Genomic DNA, 17,511 nt, shown 5'->3' with positions numbered 1-17,511 from the left:
TCAAAGAACGGAACAAGGGAGTGTACTCAAACTACTTCCTAGTGCCAAAAGTGGACGAAACTCTAAGACCCATCCTGGACCTACGGTTCCTAAACAAATACGTCAAAACTCAAAAATTCAAAATGACGTCCCTACAAGAGGTCATCCCACAGATAAAAGCCGGGGACTTCTTGTCCACCATAGACCTCAAAGATGCGTACCTGCACATCCCCATGAACAGGCAGCACAAGCACATGCTAAGGTTCACAGTAAACAAGGAGCACTACCAATTCACGACCCTGGCTTTCGGCCTAAAGACCGCATCAAGGGTGTTCACCAAATGCCTCGCGGCAGTGGCCGCACACCTAAGAAGAAAGGGGATACACGTGTACCCCTACCTCGACGACTGGCTGGTAAAGGCAAGCTCTTACAGGACATGCAAAGAGCATGCAGAACAGGTGACAAGAACGCTAGGAAGCCTGGGTTTCTCCATACACTGGGGCAAAAGCTCGATGGAACCAGAGCAAGTGAAGATCTTGCTGGGAGCCCAGATCGACACCGTCCAATGCAGAGTCTTACCGAGCGAAAAGAGAACGCTCAGCCTACTGAGGGAGAAACGCCACTACCAGAAGGGGGCGAGCTCTGACAGTGAGGACTGTGAGCAAGATCTTGGGGATGATGGCATCATGCATACACCTGGTCCCCAATGTACGCCTACAAATGAGACCACTCCAAGAGTGGATGCAACAGCAATGGTCACAAGCTACAGGAAGTTGGGAGGATCTAGTGGTTGTAACGCACAGGGTGCAGGAAGAGATAAGGTGGTGGACCAAGGAGAGAATAACAGAAGGGAAACCTCGAACACCACCGGACCCAACAGTGACCATCACCACAGACGCATCCCAGAAGGGGTGGGGCGCACACATGAACAGGCTCAGAGTGAGGGGTCTGTGGAGCCCTACAGATGCAGTCAGGCACATCAACTACATGGAACTGAAAACTGTGTTGCTAGCCCTCAAGGCTTTTCAGAAACACCTGTACAACCAGAAGGTGCTAATACAAACAGACAACACCACAACGATGTTTTACATAAACAAACAGGGGGGGAACTCAATCTTTCCCTCTGTCAAACTTGGCACAGGAGATCTGGAAATGGGCTATACCACTAAAAATAGACCTGCTAGCCATACACCTGCCAGGGAAGGACAATGTAGAAGCGGATTGGCTCAGCAGGCAGACTTCAGCGTCCCACGAGTGGGAACTCAACAGTCAGGAAACAGAGACTATTCAGGAAATTGGGCACTCCAACCATAGACCTATTTGCAACACACCGGAATGCAAAATGCCTATACTTTGCATCCAGGCAACCAGAGGCACTGTCCCAGGGGAATGCCCTATGGATAAGCTGGTCAAAAACATTTGCCTACGCTTTTCCCCCGATACCACTGATCCCCAGGGTTCTCAACAAATGCATGAAGAGCAACATGACGCTCATCCTTGTGGCACCACAATGGGCCAGACAGACCTGGTATTCTCAGATAATGGAGATGGCGCAGGGGCCCCCCCCACAAGTTCTCAAAAAGAGACCTACTCTCCATGGAAAACGGAGAAATTCTACACCCAGAGCCAGAGAGCCTCAACCTCTCAGCCTGGCTGCTGAGGACTTAGAATTCGCACACCTAAAACTACCAGAGAGCACCCAGCGGGTGCTGCGAGAGGCAAGAAGGCCCAGCACACGCAAGTGCTATGGGGAAAAATGGAAAAGATTCACTCAATGGTGTTGCAAGAAACAGCTCCAAAGGAAACTGGCCAAGGAATCAACGGTGCTAAGGTACCTCACGCACCTAATTAAGGCTAAGCTAAGCTCATCCTCGCTGAGGGTGCACCTGGCAGCGATTGTGGCATACACAAGAGGAGAAACGGGGAGAAGCTTCTTTACATCCCAAGTCGTAAAAAGATTCCTGGAAGGAGCTAAAAGAATAGCGCCGCCAAAGAGAATGCCGCCACCGGCGTGGAACTTAAATGTGGTACTGACGGAGCTCATGAAAGCACCTTTCGAACCCATCCACAAAGCATCACTGCAAATGTTAACAATGAAGACGGCCTTTCTGGTAGCAATCACCTCGCTACGAAGGGTGAGCGAACTGCTGGCACTCACACTGCAGGAACCCTACATCCAGATACACAGTGACAGGGTCGTGATGAGAACAGACCCACACTTCATGCCAAAGGTGGTGTCAAGGTTCCACATGAATCAGAGTATTCAGATCCCTAGCTTCTTCCAAAACCCCACCACAAGCGCTGAGAGGTCGCTCCACACCCTAGACGCAAGAAGGGCTGTGATGCACTACATTGAAAGAACGAAGGAACACAGGAAAACAAAACAGTTCTTCGTGTCCTTCGCAAACCGTTACATGGGCAAACCAGTGACTAAAAACACCATAGCTCGATGGATCGCACAGACAATTCAATTCTGCCACAAACAAGCTGGCCAGGAGCTAACAGGAGGAGCACAGGCCCACTCCACCAGGAAGAAAGGAGCAACAATTGCCTTTCTGGCCAACACACCAATTCAGGACATATGCCTGGCAGCAACATGGGCTTCAGTGCACACTTTCACTAAGCACTATTGTGTGGATGTACAGATGAACAAAGAAGCACAAGTAGGACAAAGTGCTTCAACATATTTTCAACAACCAACGCTCATCTTCCACCCAACCGCCACAAAAGTAACGAAAACCGCTACAAAATCTATGCACAGCATAGTGAATCCAGAAAGATTCACGCTGCCAAACCAATAGTTTCTTACCTGTCGGTGTAGTTTTGCAGCTTGAAGATCTTTCTGGATTCACTAGCGAACCCGCCCGCCTCCGCCAGAAAGATGAGGCTGGAGAAGCGGGTGGAAACACATAGAAAAGAAAGCAAGTTGGAACGATTACAAGATACGTGGAAAGAATAACGTTGAAAAAACGATTAACAAACATAGCCATGGATTCACTACAAAGACAAAAAGAAAAAGACAGAAAAAAGAATCCGAAGATGGCGCCCAAGGGTGGTAGCTTCCGCCGGAAGCACGCCGACGTCACCGAAGGTACACCAAATGATGGGACGTCGAGGCCCACCTGGGCTACGACAAAAAAAAAAGAGAAAAAAGACTACGATTCCGGACCCAACCACCAGATTGCGGAATATGCACAGCATAGTGAATCCAGAAAGATCTTCAAGCTGCAAAACTACACCGACAAGTAAGAAACTATTCGTTACAATTAAGTAGCTTGTCTCTTCTCTGTTTGGCTCTTTCATATATTCACGATTGAAATGAAATGGCTAGCAGTTCATACTACATTAAGAAGCAGGTGCTCATTACCAAAAGAGATTGCTCAGAACTGCTGGTCCCACTGAAGAATTTGCTATTGAATCCTTATCCGAGCAGTAGTGCTTGGTAAACATATGCCTACTTCTCCATTTTGCAGGCTGACTACTTTCATGTAGACTGCATATAGATCTGTCATTAAGGAAGCTTCTGGTTCAATGCCCTCCTTCTTTATGGTATTTCTTAATTTTAGGTTTGTGGGCATTGTATTTTTCATGGTTTGCCTAATTTCCAAATAATGCCACTTAAAAGCAGTGTGTTGTAATATCTTGCAGCTTGGTAACCATGGACCCGTGCTGCTGCTTTTGGGGCATTTATCAGGAATTACCCCAGGGGTATCCAACCGAGAGCTACTTATGTTTAATGAAATGCATTGAGAGCTAATATTGTTGGTGTTTTTTAATAATTTCTATTTATTTTGATATGTATAATAAGAATTCAACCAAGCAAAAATGTTCAAAGTTAATAAGCTGGGCTGCACACAGGTGAGCTACTCCGAGGTAGCTGGAGAGCCACAATAGCTCACTAGCAACTGGTTGAAAACCCCTGAATTATCCCAATGGGACTATGTGAATTAGAAATAAATTGCCCTCAATTGTGGTCGTCTTGCTTTACTGACAAATTGCTTTTTTCCACAGTTGATCAGATAAATTGTGGCAGAAGGATTGACTAGATATTTTCCTCAATACATTAGCTTGTGACTCTGAAGTTGACTACTATAGTTTGCTGTATAGGCTGCAGAGATGATCCTGAAACTTGTGTGATAAATTTGTTTGTGGAGTTGTTTGCATTTCTGTAGTCAACAAGACTTAACATTTCTGACCATACACACTATAAGCTTATATTGGGGTTTGTTCAAAACAAAAATGAATGTCTTAATTTAGTATCCTGGGGTTTCTAAATTGTTCTCCTTTTTCTGTAACTAATATAACCTGTTATCTTCATTTTGTGTGGTTGGTTCCTTAACTGCCCTTTACATTAGCTTATGTCACTTATCAAGATATCCGGGGAATGGGTGGTATTAAGGACCAAACCATCATCGTTGTCAAAGCTCCTCCAGAAACCAAACTTGAAGTGCCTGACCCAGTTGAGGTATGGCGCTATCTATTATTTGTGTCTTTGCCCCATGTTATGAGCATGCTCCTTGTTAGAACATTGTCAAACTGTTACATAGACATGTTTCAGAACTGCCAGAGCTGTTCTTGCGGAGGCTTATGCCAATAGACTGCAAGTGTCATGGACGAGCTCTTACTTTTTCTGGCTAATTTGTTTATGTACACTATGCAGCTATATAATCTTCTTTGTATTTCAAGTAATCATTCATTCCTTGCACCAAATGCCCTGGGACATCTTAAGGATTTTGGGGGCCCTGGGCCAAACATATTTTGAGGGCCCCTGTTCAGAACAGCTTTGAATTTATGATCCAATTTGAGCATGCAGTTTCCACTTTCTCAGCTGCGTTAGCGATCCAGTTTGCATCATAGGCATTAACCTATATGTTACGGAGGTAAATTGACGCGGCAGCTGACAGCGGTAGGATTTAGTGTTTCCTGCCCTGCTACTAGGTTTTAAGTACTTTTCAAATTGTATTTGTGGATGAATTACTCTGTGCTTTTTAACAATTTCTCCTACCTACACGCACTTGCACTTTACTTGATTCTGCTTGCCTATACCTCCTTAGCTGCTTCGATTCACATCTCGCTTTTCCTCTAGTCCTGGCCCGCCATGGCTGTTACGCCGATTGGGGCTACTATCGGGCTCCTCACTTCTGCCCACGCAGTTTCCACTTCCTCAGCTGCGTTAGCGATCAGTTTGCATCATAGGCTTTAGCCTATATATTTCTGATGCAAACGGCCGTGCACAGCGGGCGCGCCAAAGGCAAGACCTTCTGCACAAGAAGGCGTCCCGGAGGCGTCCGGCGCCGGCCATGCTTCCCAGTTCCCCTCCGGTGAGTTTCTGTCACTATATTAGAATAGGGAAAAACTGCTTAGCCTTAGGCGGCTACCATTATGCCAGTGTACAGCGGCTGATCCGAGCTTCGAGGTAGATTTTGGATGCAATAAGTGCAACTGGTCTCTCCTCCAGCCCAGGAATCTCGTACTCAAGATCCTCACATGCAACAAGAAGTGTAAAAACAATAAGAAAACAGAGGAATTAAAGGCCACCCTTTTAAATTGTCGCTCTATGCAAAAGCATGAACTACACATTTATGGCCTACCTTTAGATGAACAGCCTGGTTATTTTTATTTCTCACTGAGACCTGGCTGTCTGAAGTCTCCAACCCTATCACCTCGCCCATCCCTACGGGTTATAAAATCCTTAGGAGGGACCGACCGAGTGGGAAGTGGGGCGATGTCGCCATAATTTACAATAAAAAAACTAGACTGCTCTCCCATTCTGATGGAAAACATCAAGGGCGCAGAGTCCTAAGGCATCCGCGGTACCTTATCCCCCAATCATAGCATAGCTGTTTTTCAGATTTACAGACCTCCCAGTGCAATTGGAAATGTTATTACTATGCTTAATACAGCCACCACCTCCCTGGCCTTAAAGTACAACAACTGCCTTATTCGTGAAGATTTCAATATACATATGGATAATGGAAAAGACCTTCAAACAATTTCCTTGTTGGAGACGCTGCAGGCCTGCAACATGTTTAAATCTATTTCTTCAGCCACCCATGAGAAGGGCCATACCCTAGATCAAATCTTCCACAACTTTGACATATCGGAACCGTACCTCTTCCCATTATCTGGTCTGACCACCTCCTATTAAAATTAGTAATTCCCAACTCTGCCACAGCCCCTAGGGCTAACTCAGGGCAGAGGGTCCCTAATTACAGGACATTCCATAAAATATCCAACTTGATGTTAGCAGACACCCTCAGTCATTCCTCACCGGAGCTGTCTTGCTGCCTCTCAATAGATTCATGTCTTCGAACCAACAGTGATGCAATGGTACCGGTTGTTTCCCGCTGCTCAAAAAGTTCTGCCCCACCAGCGCCATGGTTTAACGATTCCCTCAGATCTAGCAAAAGAAATTGTAGAAAAATGGAACCAAAATAGTGTAAATCCCATCCACCTGAGGACAGGAAGGTGTATAAAGACAACTTAAAAACTCATTACATTCACGTGAAGGCAGCCAAGAAAAACTTCATTCAAACCAAGATAGAAAATGCCCAAAATAAGAGTAAGGGAATCTTTAGCATAGTTAAATCCTTTACCGCCCCAAAAGCCGGCACAAAGGAAGGGACATGCACGGAAGAATGGTCTAAGCAAATAGCTCAATTCTTCCACAAAAAGATCTCTGATCCAACAAGCCTTCACTAACATCTCATAGGAAGAACTGACCGTCTACCTAGGTTCCAATAGCATATTCCACCACTTGGATCCTCCATCTTTACTAGCTTTCCCCGAGTTTCCGCTTTGAGTCACTGACCATTCTCCAAAGCATTAAGTCTGGCTCTCCTACCGACCCATGTCCAGCGAATATCCTGAACCTATTAGCTCCCACCACAAACCTCACAGTAAACCAGCTCTTTAATGTGTCCCTCTCCTCAGGCAACATGCTGAAATTATGGAAGAATGCTATGATTCTTCCACTGATAAAAAAGGCTAACGCCAAACCGACGGACCCTGCCAACTACAGGGCAATCTCCCTTCTTCCGGCCCTCTCCAAAGTATTAGAGCATGTAAACAAGGCCCTCCAAAAACACATTGAGGATGGGAAGCTCCTTCAGGAGTTGCAATCCAGTTTTAGGGCTAACTACAGTACGGAGTCCGCTCTGCTGGAAGTGACTCAATTTCTCAAGGGTAAGCTGGACCAGGGCGGCAAGGCTGTTCTGATACTGCTCGATCTGTCAGTGGCCTTCGATACGGTCCCACATGAGAGGCTCTTGGAGAGACTTGCTAACATCGGCCTGGCGGGGACTGCCTTAACATGGATGTCATCCTTCTTGACAAATAGATCTCAGAACATCTGGCTCCCCCCTTTCTCCTCCCCGGTTCCGGCAATGAATGTTTGTGTCCCTCAGGGCTCCATTCTCAGTCCTACCCTTTTTAATATATATCTATCCCCCCTTGCATTTTGCTAGAGGAAGAGAGCGCTAAAATTGTTTTCTATGCTGATAGCCCTCAGCTGATTTTTTTACGTGTGAAAAAGGAACCGATTTTGACAGGGCAATGATTAGGTCTTGCCTCACAAAGGTTTTTAACTGGTGTATGATCAATCAGCTGAAGTGCAATCCTAACAAAACTGAAGTTGTTTTCTTTGGTAATCCAGAAACACCTGACTGGAGCTCTTGGTGGCGGAAAAAGAGAAAGTAAAAAACTTAGGAATTGTCATAGACAAGACACTCTCCATGCGCTTTCAAATCCAAAATCTAACTGGCGCTTGCTTTGGCATACTCTTGATGCTAAAAAAAATCCTGCCACTGTTACCGCTTGAGAGCAGAAAGATCGTGGTGCAGGTTCTGGTGACATCAAAGCTTGACTATGTCAACAGCTTCTACCTCGGTCTTCCCAATTCCCTTATTCAGTGCCTACAAGTGGTACAAAACACGGCAGCCAGAGCCATCCTGAGACCTAAACCCAGATCTAGTATGACCTTTATTCTTAAGTCTCTACACTACCTCCGCATAAAAGAACGGATCGACTTAAAAGCAATGACCATCTTCTTTAAAGCTTTCTCTGGCTTAGGAGCTGGCTACCTAAATAAGCGCATTAATCGCTAAAAAACATCTAGACCCCTAAGATCTTCCAATGTCAACCTGGCCATCGTGCCTAAAATATGCCGTGCCCCCACTGGAGGCAGATCCCTCGGCTTTCCAGGTGCCTGAGTCTCTAAGACTAACCACAGACCCTACTCTCTTTCAGGAAAAACTTAAAAACCTGGCTTTTTAATAACTGATTTGTCTTTTACGCACGTTTTCCTCCCACTGTCACGCGCCAGGACACCCTAGTCTGTGTAGCTGCGCGCTCTATTAAATACATTTTCATTTCATTAGGGCCCAGACTGTGCAAAGGAACACTTATTCAAATTATAAGGGCCTTATTTATGAGGCCTTGCTTCACTTTTATGCCGTTGGTGCGTCACTTTTTGTGACGCACCAGCAGCGTAAAAAATGTGCCATGTTGCACCCTATTTACAAAGTGACGCATCTAGGCAGATGCGTCACTTTGTAAACCCCTGCACCACATTATACCTGCGCCAGGTAAAATGTATGCAGGGTTGGTAGAAGTGGCGCATCTATCTATGAGAACTCAGTGTGCCCCTTCTAGGACGCCATTGCGTCAATATCTTACACCTGCCTCACAGCAGGCGTAAGACTGATGCAGGCCCTTTCACATGGGGTTTGCCCCAGGTGCTGGAGTTGCGTCTATTTTCAGACACACCCCAGCAATGCATCACTTTTGCGCCTACAGATACATAAGAAATGCTGACTTATCTGTAACTCCTTGCGACATGCGTCATACAGTAAATATGACACATCCATCATGTCACAAAGAGGGTGCACTAAGAAGTGACGCATCCCTGATTTCACACAGTGATGCATCGCTTCTCATAAATAAGGCCCTAAATGTGTTTACATCTAATATTCAGGGATAGTTATGTGTGTTTTCAATATTGTGACAAAGCGGCAGCTCACCAATGTTACTGGAAATAATCTCTGTTATGCCTTCCCATTTCTTATGTTAGGCCTTGTTTTGATCTAAAAGAATCTTTTTATATGTAAATTGCATGAATCATAAACTCAACGGGGCAGATTTACAAGCCCCCTCGCCACCAGCACATCACTTTTCATGACGTACTAGTGGCGCAGGGGGCTCCTCCATATTTACAAGGACAGGAAAAGCCACCATGCATTACTTTTCCTCTCCTTGTAAATACGGCCCTTTCACACGCAGCACTTTGCTTTGAAGGGGCGTTCCATGGGTGTTGCTATGGATGTTCCCACGCAACACCCATGGAACAAGACACATCTCCAGATTTTCAAGAAATCGTATATCTGGAGATGCGTCTGAATGCTACGCTACCCTAGAGGTGGCGTAGCGAGGTGAAATGAGGGGAAATGTTTTCATCACTCCTTGTTTTTCCCTCTTTTAACGCGTGCTGCATTCTACAGCACTGTGGAACAGTGGAGGTATTGGATCCTACATCTGACCAGCCCGGATCTCAACAATAAGGAAAACAGAACAAATTGGCTGGACAGAATAATTCACAAAAAATTCTGAAATCACGCAGTCAATATGTACTACGTGACCACTGGATTTGTATTCCAAGCAAATTTATTTTCTTTTTAAACTTGGATTCCCAAAGTTTCAAAAACAGGCATAAACAAGAAACTGTCAGTACAGTGGGTTCATGTGTACAGTATCTACAAATATACAAATTTACAAATATACAACACTTACAACGACGAATCAAACAAAGCAAATATTGACACACCAAAAAACAATAAAGCACATATTGATCCAAATGAATTGCAATTATATACAGTACATCATTAGTGCATGAAAGAAGAGAAATCCAATCCTTAGAACTAAAAACCAGGAGACAGGCGGGATTAAGATGGAAAGGGGTGCCTGCCTGTCTACCAAGACCTGTGGTCGAGTGTTTTTTAGGGTTGCACTGCTAGGGTCCAAAGTAGTGATATAGTTTACGTCCTAGCGGCGCCCTTTAATCTTGCCACAGGGTGGAACTGTCGACGCGTTTCGAACCTAGATGTTGTAGGTTCTCTTCAGGACAGGGACTGGGGACAGTAAATCTGCAAAGGAATACGGAATTGGTGTCAGAATTGTACATCATAGTACTGTAAGAGCCTCCTCTGACATAAAAAGAAAGGGAATTGATTACCTGCACAGGGGCACAGAGGTTGCCGTAGTGTAGGTATATCTCAGTTCGTAGTCCGGTCTGAAAAAACATGTAAAGAGGTGCTCAGCACGATCACTAACCGTAGTGTCAAAGATATGGGAGCAACGTAGAATGGCGCAAGGCCTGTGTGAATGTGAATCATACCTGTAATTCACGCAATTGTAGACTGAAGATGTGGTGCCCGCCGCGCGGTGCACACTCGTAGTGGAGAAAAGCTCACATTTTGCACGGGTGTTGTTGGCTGGGTGAGTAACAACAAGAGAAGGATTCCCATGGTCAACATAAACAAAGTTTAAAGAAACCCAGTTTGAACAAACAACTAACCCCAGGCACGGAGCAAAGGAAACGGTTCCTACCTGAGTTCAAAAGCGGTAAATGGGGCGCCTGGTCACTGAACCAAATTAAAGCCAGAAAGCGGTAACGATATAACCGCGGCCCGCTACAAAGAAAGTTGAAACGGGTGTAAATTAATTGCGTAGTCTGATTGCTATTTGGTACTCGCAGGCGTACAGTTCACATTCGAATGGCACAGGGCACTTACTCGTATGGAAGGAGTCGCTCAGTCGCTCCAAGAGAAGTTCAGTCTGTGGGTCAGGCGCGGCGCCTGTACGGTGTATTTAAAACAACCGGGTCGAAGTGCCGGGGGACATGGCAATTGAAGTAGGACTGCACGGGCATCTATGGAATGCTGGTATATGTAGTTATAGGTATAACACGCTAGCATCAGAGAAGGAGCGCAGATGTAACAGTCTCGAAAGCTGACATATATATACATATTCTAGTAGTCTGGCACATCTCATATGTATCAATTTTCTTGTCAGTGACATAGTGATCAATACGACGATCCAAAAAAAATAGGAAATTCGACATCATTGTACAATCTTGCCACCCAGGAATAATTCTGCAACACACATAAATGAATCGTCACAGGAGTGACACTTCATAGGCATATTCACAACACAAGTCTGTTATGGGTTTCTTTAAACTTTGTTTATGTTGACCATGGGAATCCTTCTCTTGTTGTTACTCACCCAGCCAACAACACCCGTGCAAAATGTGAGCTTTTCTCCACTAAGAGTGTGCACCGCACGGCGGGCACCACATCTTCAGTCTACAATTGCGTGAATTACAGGTATGATTCACATTCACACAGGCCTTGCGCCATTCTACGTTGCTCCCATATCTTTGACACTACGGTTAGTGATCGTGCTGAGCACCTCTTTACATGTTTTTTCAGACCTGACTACGAACTGAGATATACCTACACTACGGCAACCTCTGTGCCCCTGTGCAGGTAATCGATTCCCTTTCTTTTTACGTCAGAGGAGGCTCTTACAGTACTATGATGTACAATTCTGACACCAATTCCGTATTCCTTTGCAGATTTACTGTCCCTGTCCTGAAGAGAACCTACAACATCTAGGTTCGAAACGCGTCGACATTTCCACCCTGTGGCAAGATCAAAGGGCGCCGCTAGGACGTAAACTATATCACTACTTTGGACCCTAGCAGTGCAACCCTAAAAAGCACTCGACCACAGGTCTTGGTAGACAGGCAGGCACCCCTTTCCATCTTAATCCCGCCTGTCTCCTGGTTTTTAGTTCTAAGGACTGGATTTCTCTTCTTTCATGCACTAATGATGTACTGTATATAATTGCAATTCATTTGGATCAATATGTGCTTTATTGTTTTTGGGTGTGTCAATATTTGCTTCGTTTGATTCGTCGTTGTAAGTGTTGTATATTTGTAAATTTGTATATTTGTAGATACTCTACACTTGAACACACTGTACTGACAGTTTCTTGTTTATGCCTGTTGTTTTTGAAACTTTGGGAATCCAAGTTTAAAAAGAAAATAAATTTGCTTGGAATACAAATCCAGTGGTCACGTAGTACATATTGACTGCGTGATTTCAGAATTTTTTGTGAATTATCCTGTCCAGCCAATTTGTTCTGCATTCTACAGCATGCATTGAAAGAGGAAAAAGACTGTAGTGATTGTTTTTGTGCAGGAAGGTGCCCCTTCCTGCACAAAAACAATCTCTCCACGACGCAGGCATCCTTGCACCATGGTGCAAGGGTGCCTGCGCCGGCCATGGCTGCAGTTTGTGCACCAGCGCAAGGAGAAGCACAGAGATGCAACATATTCTTGTAAATATGTTGCATCCCTGTGCTTCTGGCGTGGCGCAGCCAATGGGCTTGCAGTGCCACGCTGAGGCACTTCCTTATATCTCTGCAAAATGGCTGTACTAGACTCTCACACATCAGGTACATGAAAAATAAGTTGAAGGAAAACTGTATTTAAAACGATCTGTTTAAGCAATATTCAAGGTCATTAGGGCAAAGCTCTGGAGAACGGAGCAGACTCTGTCAGGGGGCCCCCTGGAAGGCTGGGGCCCTGTGCCAGAGCCCAATTTGCCCATGCATTAAAACATCTCCGCAAATGTCTAAATTAGTGGCTGTTTGTGAAGGAGCCTGTTGTGTGAAGCATTTACGATGTTCAAGACACAAAGGTAGGAAAACTAGTTTTGCAGCTTGAATGTTTTCTGGATTCACATGCTATGCATTTTTCCGCCATCCAGTGGTTGGGTCCTGAATACTTTTTCTTGCGTTTTTTTCTTTTTCTTTTGTGCTGCTGAGTGTCATCTGTTCCCCTTTGGTGGTATGTCCGTTGTCCTATGATGTCAGACATGCGCCCCAGAAGCCACTGTGCATGGTCGCCATTTTCAGATTATTTTGCCGCTGTTGGGTCGGGAAGCAACATCTAAAGCTCTGGACACCAAAAAAGTTGTGAGGGCTTTCGGTGGATCTTTGAACGAGTCGGTGGAAAATCTACAGAAATCATCCAAAGAGGAGAAAGCCAAAGGCACAAAAAGTTGGTGCACCATGTGGCCAATAGACCGCACGGTCTAAATGCATGGGGTGATGGAATATACACCTTTTCGATTCTGCCCCAAGTACTAAAATAAGCTCACCCAAAGGTCCCATAAACAGGTCTGCAAACTGCTTTCGAAGGGACCTCAGCACTGAGGCAGCAAGGCATATTCAGAGTTCCAACAAATCACTCAGAGAAGCAGAGGTGGGCACACTATCGCCATATAGGCAGAACAGAATGGGGAGTGCTTCAATGAGGGAGCTCAGGCTTTTGAACAACTAAGAACATGGTGGTCATAGAGGTGGCGCAGTGGAGGAAGGATCAGATGCCGAAGAGAAAGTCGTACATATCTAGCTAGAGCAGCCGCCAAAACCAGTAAGGAGGAAAAAGGCAAAAACTTTCCCGAAAACATTTCCGTTTGAGCCTAGCCACAGTTTTCAGACTCTAATCCTCACACGAATGCCTCATGCTAAAACCCTAGTTGACCGAAGAAAAGTCAAAACAAAATTAACTCCATGGGCAGCGAAACAAGCAGACCAGTAGAGGCCTTCCCTCGGACAAACACTTATCTAAAGGCAATTAGTAATGCAAGAGGATAAAGGAGATTGGCCTAGATGCCCTGATCATGAAGAAACAGACCTCTAACTCGGTCGAATTAAGATGTGCCTTGAAGCTGAAATGACGGCAGTCATTCAGAAGAGGGATATCTGTGCATTTTATCAAGGAATTTTGGAATCTCCAAGATAGACACTTGGAGAAGATCTAAGAGGAAAAACAGGTTGAGGTCAGATCACCAGAGCCCCAGTTGGAAGAACAGGAACAACTGGAGGGCAAGAGCTATTCCAGGACGCTCAAAGCATTGATGACTAGTGGTAAGACCTTACCCAGACTTGCTTGAGGTGGGAGTTGAATCCTATCTGTTGAGATCATCCTTACCGGGTGACATTGCCATGTATAATACGGTGGTCAAGAGGGCACATGTGGGCAGTATGGAGTGCAGCTTGAGAAAGAAAAACCGCAGGTGTTTCCTGCTAGAGACCCTTATTCCATCAGCAGGAGCCAGTGTCTCCATATGCTGCTAAGCATTCCGGATGAAGGAAGGGAGGCGCTCAAGCAACCAGCTGCAAATCTGTAACTCCAAGGGTGGAGAAAAAATGTAAACACTCATCAAAGGACCCCTTTATTACATCAGGGGCAACGCAACAGCAGATTCCATCATAGTGGCTACTGCAAGGAAATGCGGCCATCCACTGGGCCACCTCTGTAGAAGGAGACCAAGAGGGTAGAGCTGGTGGACTGAAAAGTCGGAAGAGAAGCAGTAGCTCAATGAAGAATTGCAAATTAATGTTTCTGCTAAACCGCTATGCCCACCAACAATGGGAAGAAATAGGGAAACTAATGAAACGCCTCTCTGAGCAATACCAAGAAAGTGGCATGACCCACAGAAAGGAAATCAATCGCAAACACCCGCCTGAAGTCCGCAATGGATGCTACAGATACGGTAAGCATGCAGTTGGTCACGGGGGGAAACACCTACCTACGTGTGTCTGGCTTTAAGCATGAGGTACAAGTCAACATCATTGAGACCCATTTTCCGGGAGTGCACCTGTTCGGCACGGCAGTGGGTGAGACTCTCCAGCAAATAATGGACAATAAGGCAGCAAATACCATGGGACACTGCAATACCACTGCCACCCACGAAGAGGAGCAAGTCCATAAGAAGACCAGCATGAAGGGGGAACTTCAAACATTGACACCAAAAACTTCTTACCACTAAGTAGGGCCACAGCAAGTAACACAGCAACAGTGGCAGTTCTCCACAGCCCAGTACCTGCACGTTTGTTGTAAGGCAAGAGGAACGGGTGAGCTCCTCAACAAAGTGACTACACTGCATCAGCCCCACCACATAGAGTGGGGTGGCTGAATAGGGGTAGGTTCCTCTAAGAATGGAGGGAGGTCACATCAGACAACCTTGATACTCCACATCAGCGCAGTCCTTACATAGAACTAATAAACCTCCTTAAGTTTAAGCCCCAAAATAATCCCATGCATCACAATTATTAGGTAGAGGATCTCCTGCAGTAACATTCAATAGAAAAGTTAAGATCTACTTGAGGAAAGAGACTGCTGTCAATTTATAAATGAAATTGCATGATGCCTCTGAAGTTAAAAAAAACGTTATTATTCCGAAATTAAAGCATATTACAAGAAAATGAAATTTGCCAAAGCCATTTTCTGTTGCAAGATTGTTTTTTTCCAAATGTTCCTCTAGAGGGGTATTAGCTATCATCAAATCCATGACCCACCCGGCTTCAAGGAGTCACTCAGGGCGTTGCGTATTCCCAATCCATGTAACACACTAATTTTTTCAAAGATGAAATACTCTGTGTACATGATTCTTCTCTAATACCATCTCACTATAATATACGTTCTGTCTAATGGACAGATGCAGATAGAGTTCACTATGACCCCTGCCCTTCAGCAATCCTTTAAATAGGAGTACTTACTATCACTCCCATAATGTGCAACTAACTAAATTTGTCCATTAACTCTGCTAACATCCGAGTTTCTTGAAAGCAGCCTAGGTTACACCTATTAAGAAAATCAATGCGGACCCCAATATCTTGGCTAACTATAGACCAATTTTGTTTTTGGCTTCTCTAATGAAGATGCTTGAAATGCTCATCAATTTGCAGCCGTCTACATATCTAGAAACTAATAACATTTTTTATTTAGTTTTCATGCAGCTCCTAATGGCGAATTATCCTCGCTGTCAGAAAATCTTATAAGCATATTGGACAAAGGAAACACAGCAGCCCTCATTGTTTTGAAATGCAGCTTTTTTTAAACAGTTTTTTATATCAATTGTCAAATACAATGCATAGCTCTGTTACCCAGAGACAGACTGCCACATGTTACACAAGATATATTGCGTTGACTTTTAGTATATACATTATGCAAAAACTGAAATAATAAAGAAACAAGCCACCCCCCTGCACTGTCTTTGCATCACACCAATAATAACACACATTCGCCTGCACATGAAGAAACAATATCCGCATGACCCTAGAGGTCCAGTACCACAAGTCCTGCCCGACCTAACCCTCAAATGCCACGTCCCTCGCGGCAGGGGGCTCTAGGTCCAAACCCCGATACGTCTCCCACCTCTTCCAGATCTTAAAATGCTTCAACGGGCACCCTCGTGCCTGAAAGAGGCACCCCATATTGAAATCTAAACCATTCTTCCACGCCGAGAGCAGAGGTGGAGCCCCAGCCTTCCACTTACGGGGAATGTCCTGTTTAGCCGGAGTAAAGCCCAGCAGCATCAGATGGTGCTTATCAATATTCCCCCCCCCAACCCCTCCATTACTGGAATGCAGCTTTTAACACCATATCTCACTCCATCTCTGCCAAAGACAGTAGATAGGTGTTAAAGATATGGCCTTGACCTGAAAGACTAATTTCCTTGCAAATACATCTCTAGTATCTTCCATCTGCCTCCTCAAGCGCAGTACGTCTGAGCAGCGGATTGCCACAGCAGTCTTCTTTGAGCCCTGCATCTAACGTCTAGATGATTCTTCTGGCAACCTTTATTTTTAGCTTTGGGTTTAAAGTGTTGTCCTGTTCTTACAACGCTCAATTGGTCGTCTCATTAACTGAGGAGAATTACTCTCGTCAAACTATGTTCAAGCACTGTTTAAGGTTTCATCATGGATGAACAATTGCTTGAAACTTCATTCTCAAAAGACTGAGTTAGTCCTAATTGGAAAAAAAAAAACTTCGAGTAACTGGTCGCCTATTGAACTTGACTTAGCTCCTGTTCCACCAGAAGTGGTCAGAAACCGGAGACATATTTGACCATCAGCTTTTGTTTAAGCATCAAGTTAATGTGATAACTGCTTCCTGCTATGGAATTATTAAACCTCTCAACAATTTTGTACTTCTTTCACCAGCTAGGAAAACGGTTGTGCATGCATTGGTCATATCCAAACTGGATTATTCCAATGCCTTAACTTGGCCTCACTTCTAATCGTACCAGAAAACTGTAGTTGGTACAGAACATGGCTGCTAGACTTCTACTCAATCTTCCTAGACTCTGCTGCACTTCTTCCAAACTCTGGGACCTTCACTAGCTGCCTGTTGAAAAATCTGGTTCGACAAATCTGGTTCGACATTAAATTATAATTCTTGTTCACCAAGCCATCTATAAAACATATCCTAGTGCCTGCAAAACATGTTCACACTCTGTACTCATTCTATATCGCTGAGTTTAGCCAGTGCTGATCTCCTTCCTCCTCCCAAATTTTGACTCGCTCGCTTCAGTGTTAGGTTCCAGGTTATGGAACCAGCTCACTTTAACCCTCTGAGCTACCTTGAATCTTTTTCTAGATTTCAAAAGGACATCAAAACTT

General features: G+C 44.8%; 1 protein-coding gene across 1 annotated transcript in view; it reads left to right on the top strand.

Annotated features, from left to right (window-relative positions):
• E2F3 (E2F transcription factor 3) overlaps positions 1–17,511 on the top strand; it is a 167,805-nt gene that overhangs the window by 108,480 nt on the left and 41,814 nt on the right. Inside the window, exon 5 of the mRNA XM_078687933.1 lies at positions 4,330–4,444. Coding sequence (XP_078544059.1) covers positions 4,330–4,444 — 115 coding nt within the window. The remainder of the gene's footprint in view (positions 1–4,329; positions 4,445–17,511) is intronic.

This window comes from Lissotriton helveticus, chromosome 4_1 (genome assembly GCF_964261635.1).
Source record: "Lissotriton helveticus chromosome 4_1, aLisHel1.1, whole genome shotgun sequence".
NCBI classification, from domain to species: domain Eukaryota; kingdom Metazoa; phylum Chordata; class Amphibia; order Caudata; family Salamandridae; genus Lissotriton; species Lissotriton helveticus.
Note: the sequence above shows the minus strand (reverse complement) of the source record. Positions and strands in the feature narration are given on the sequence as shown.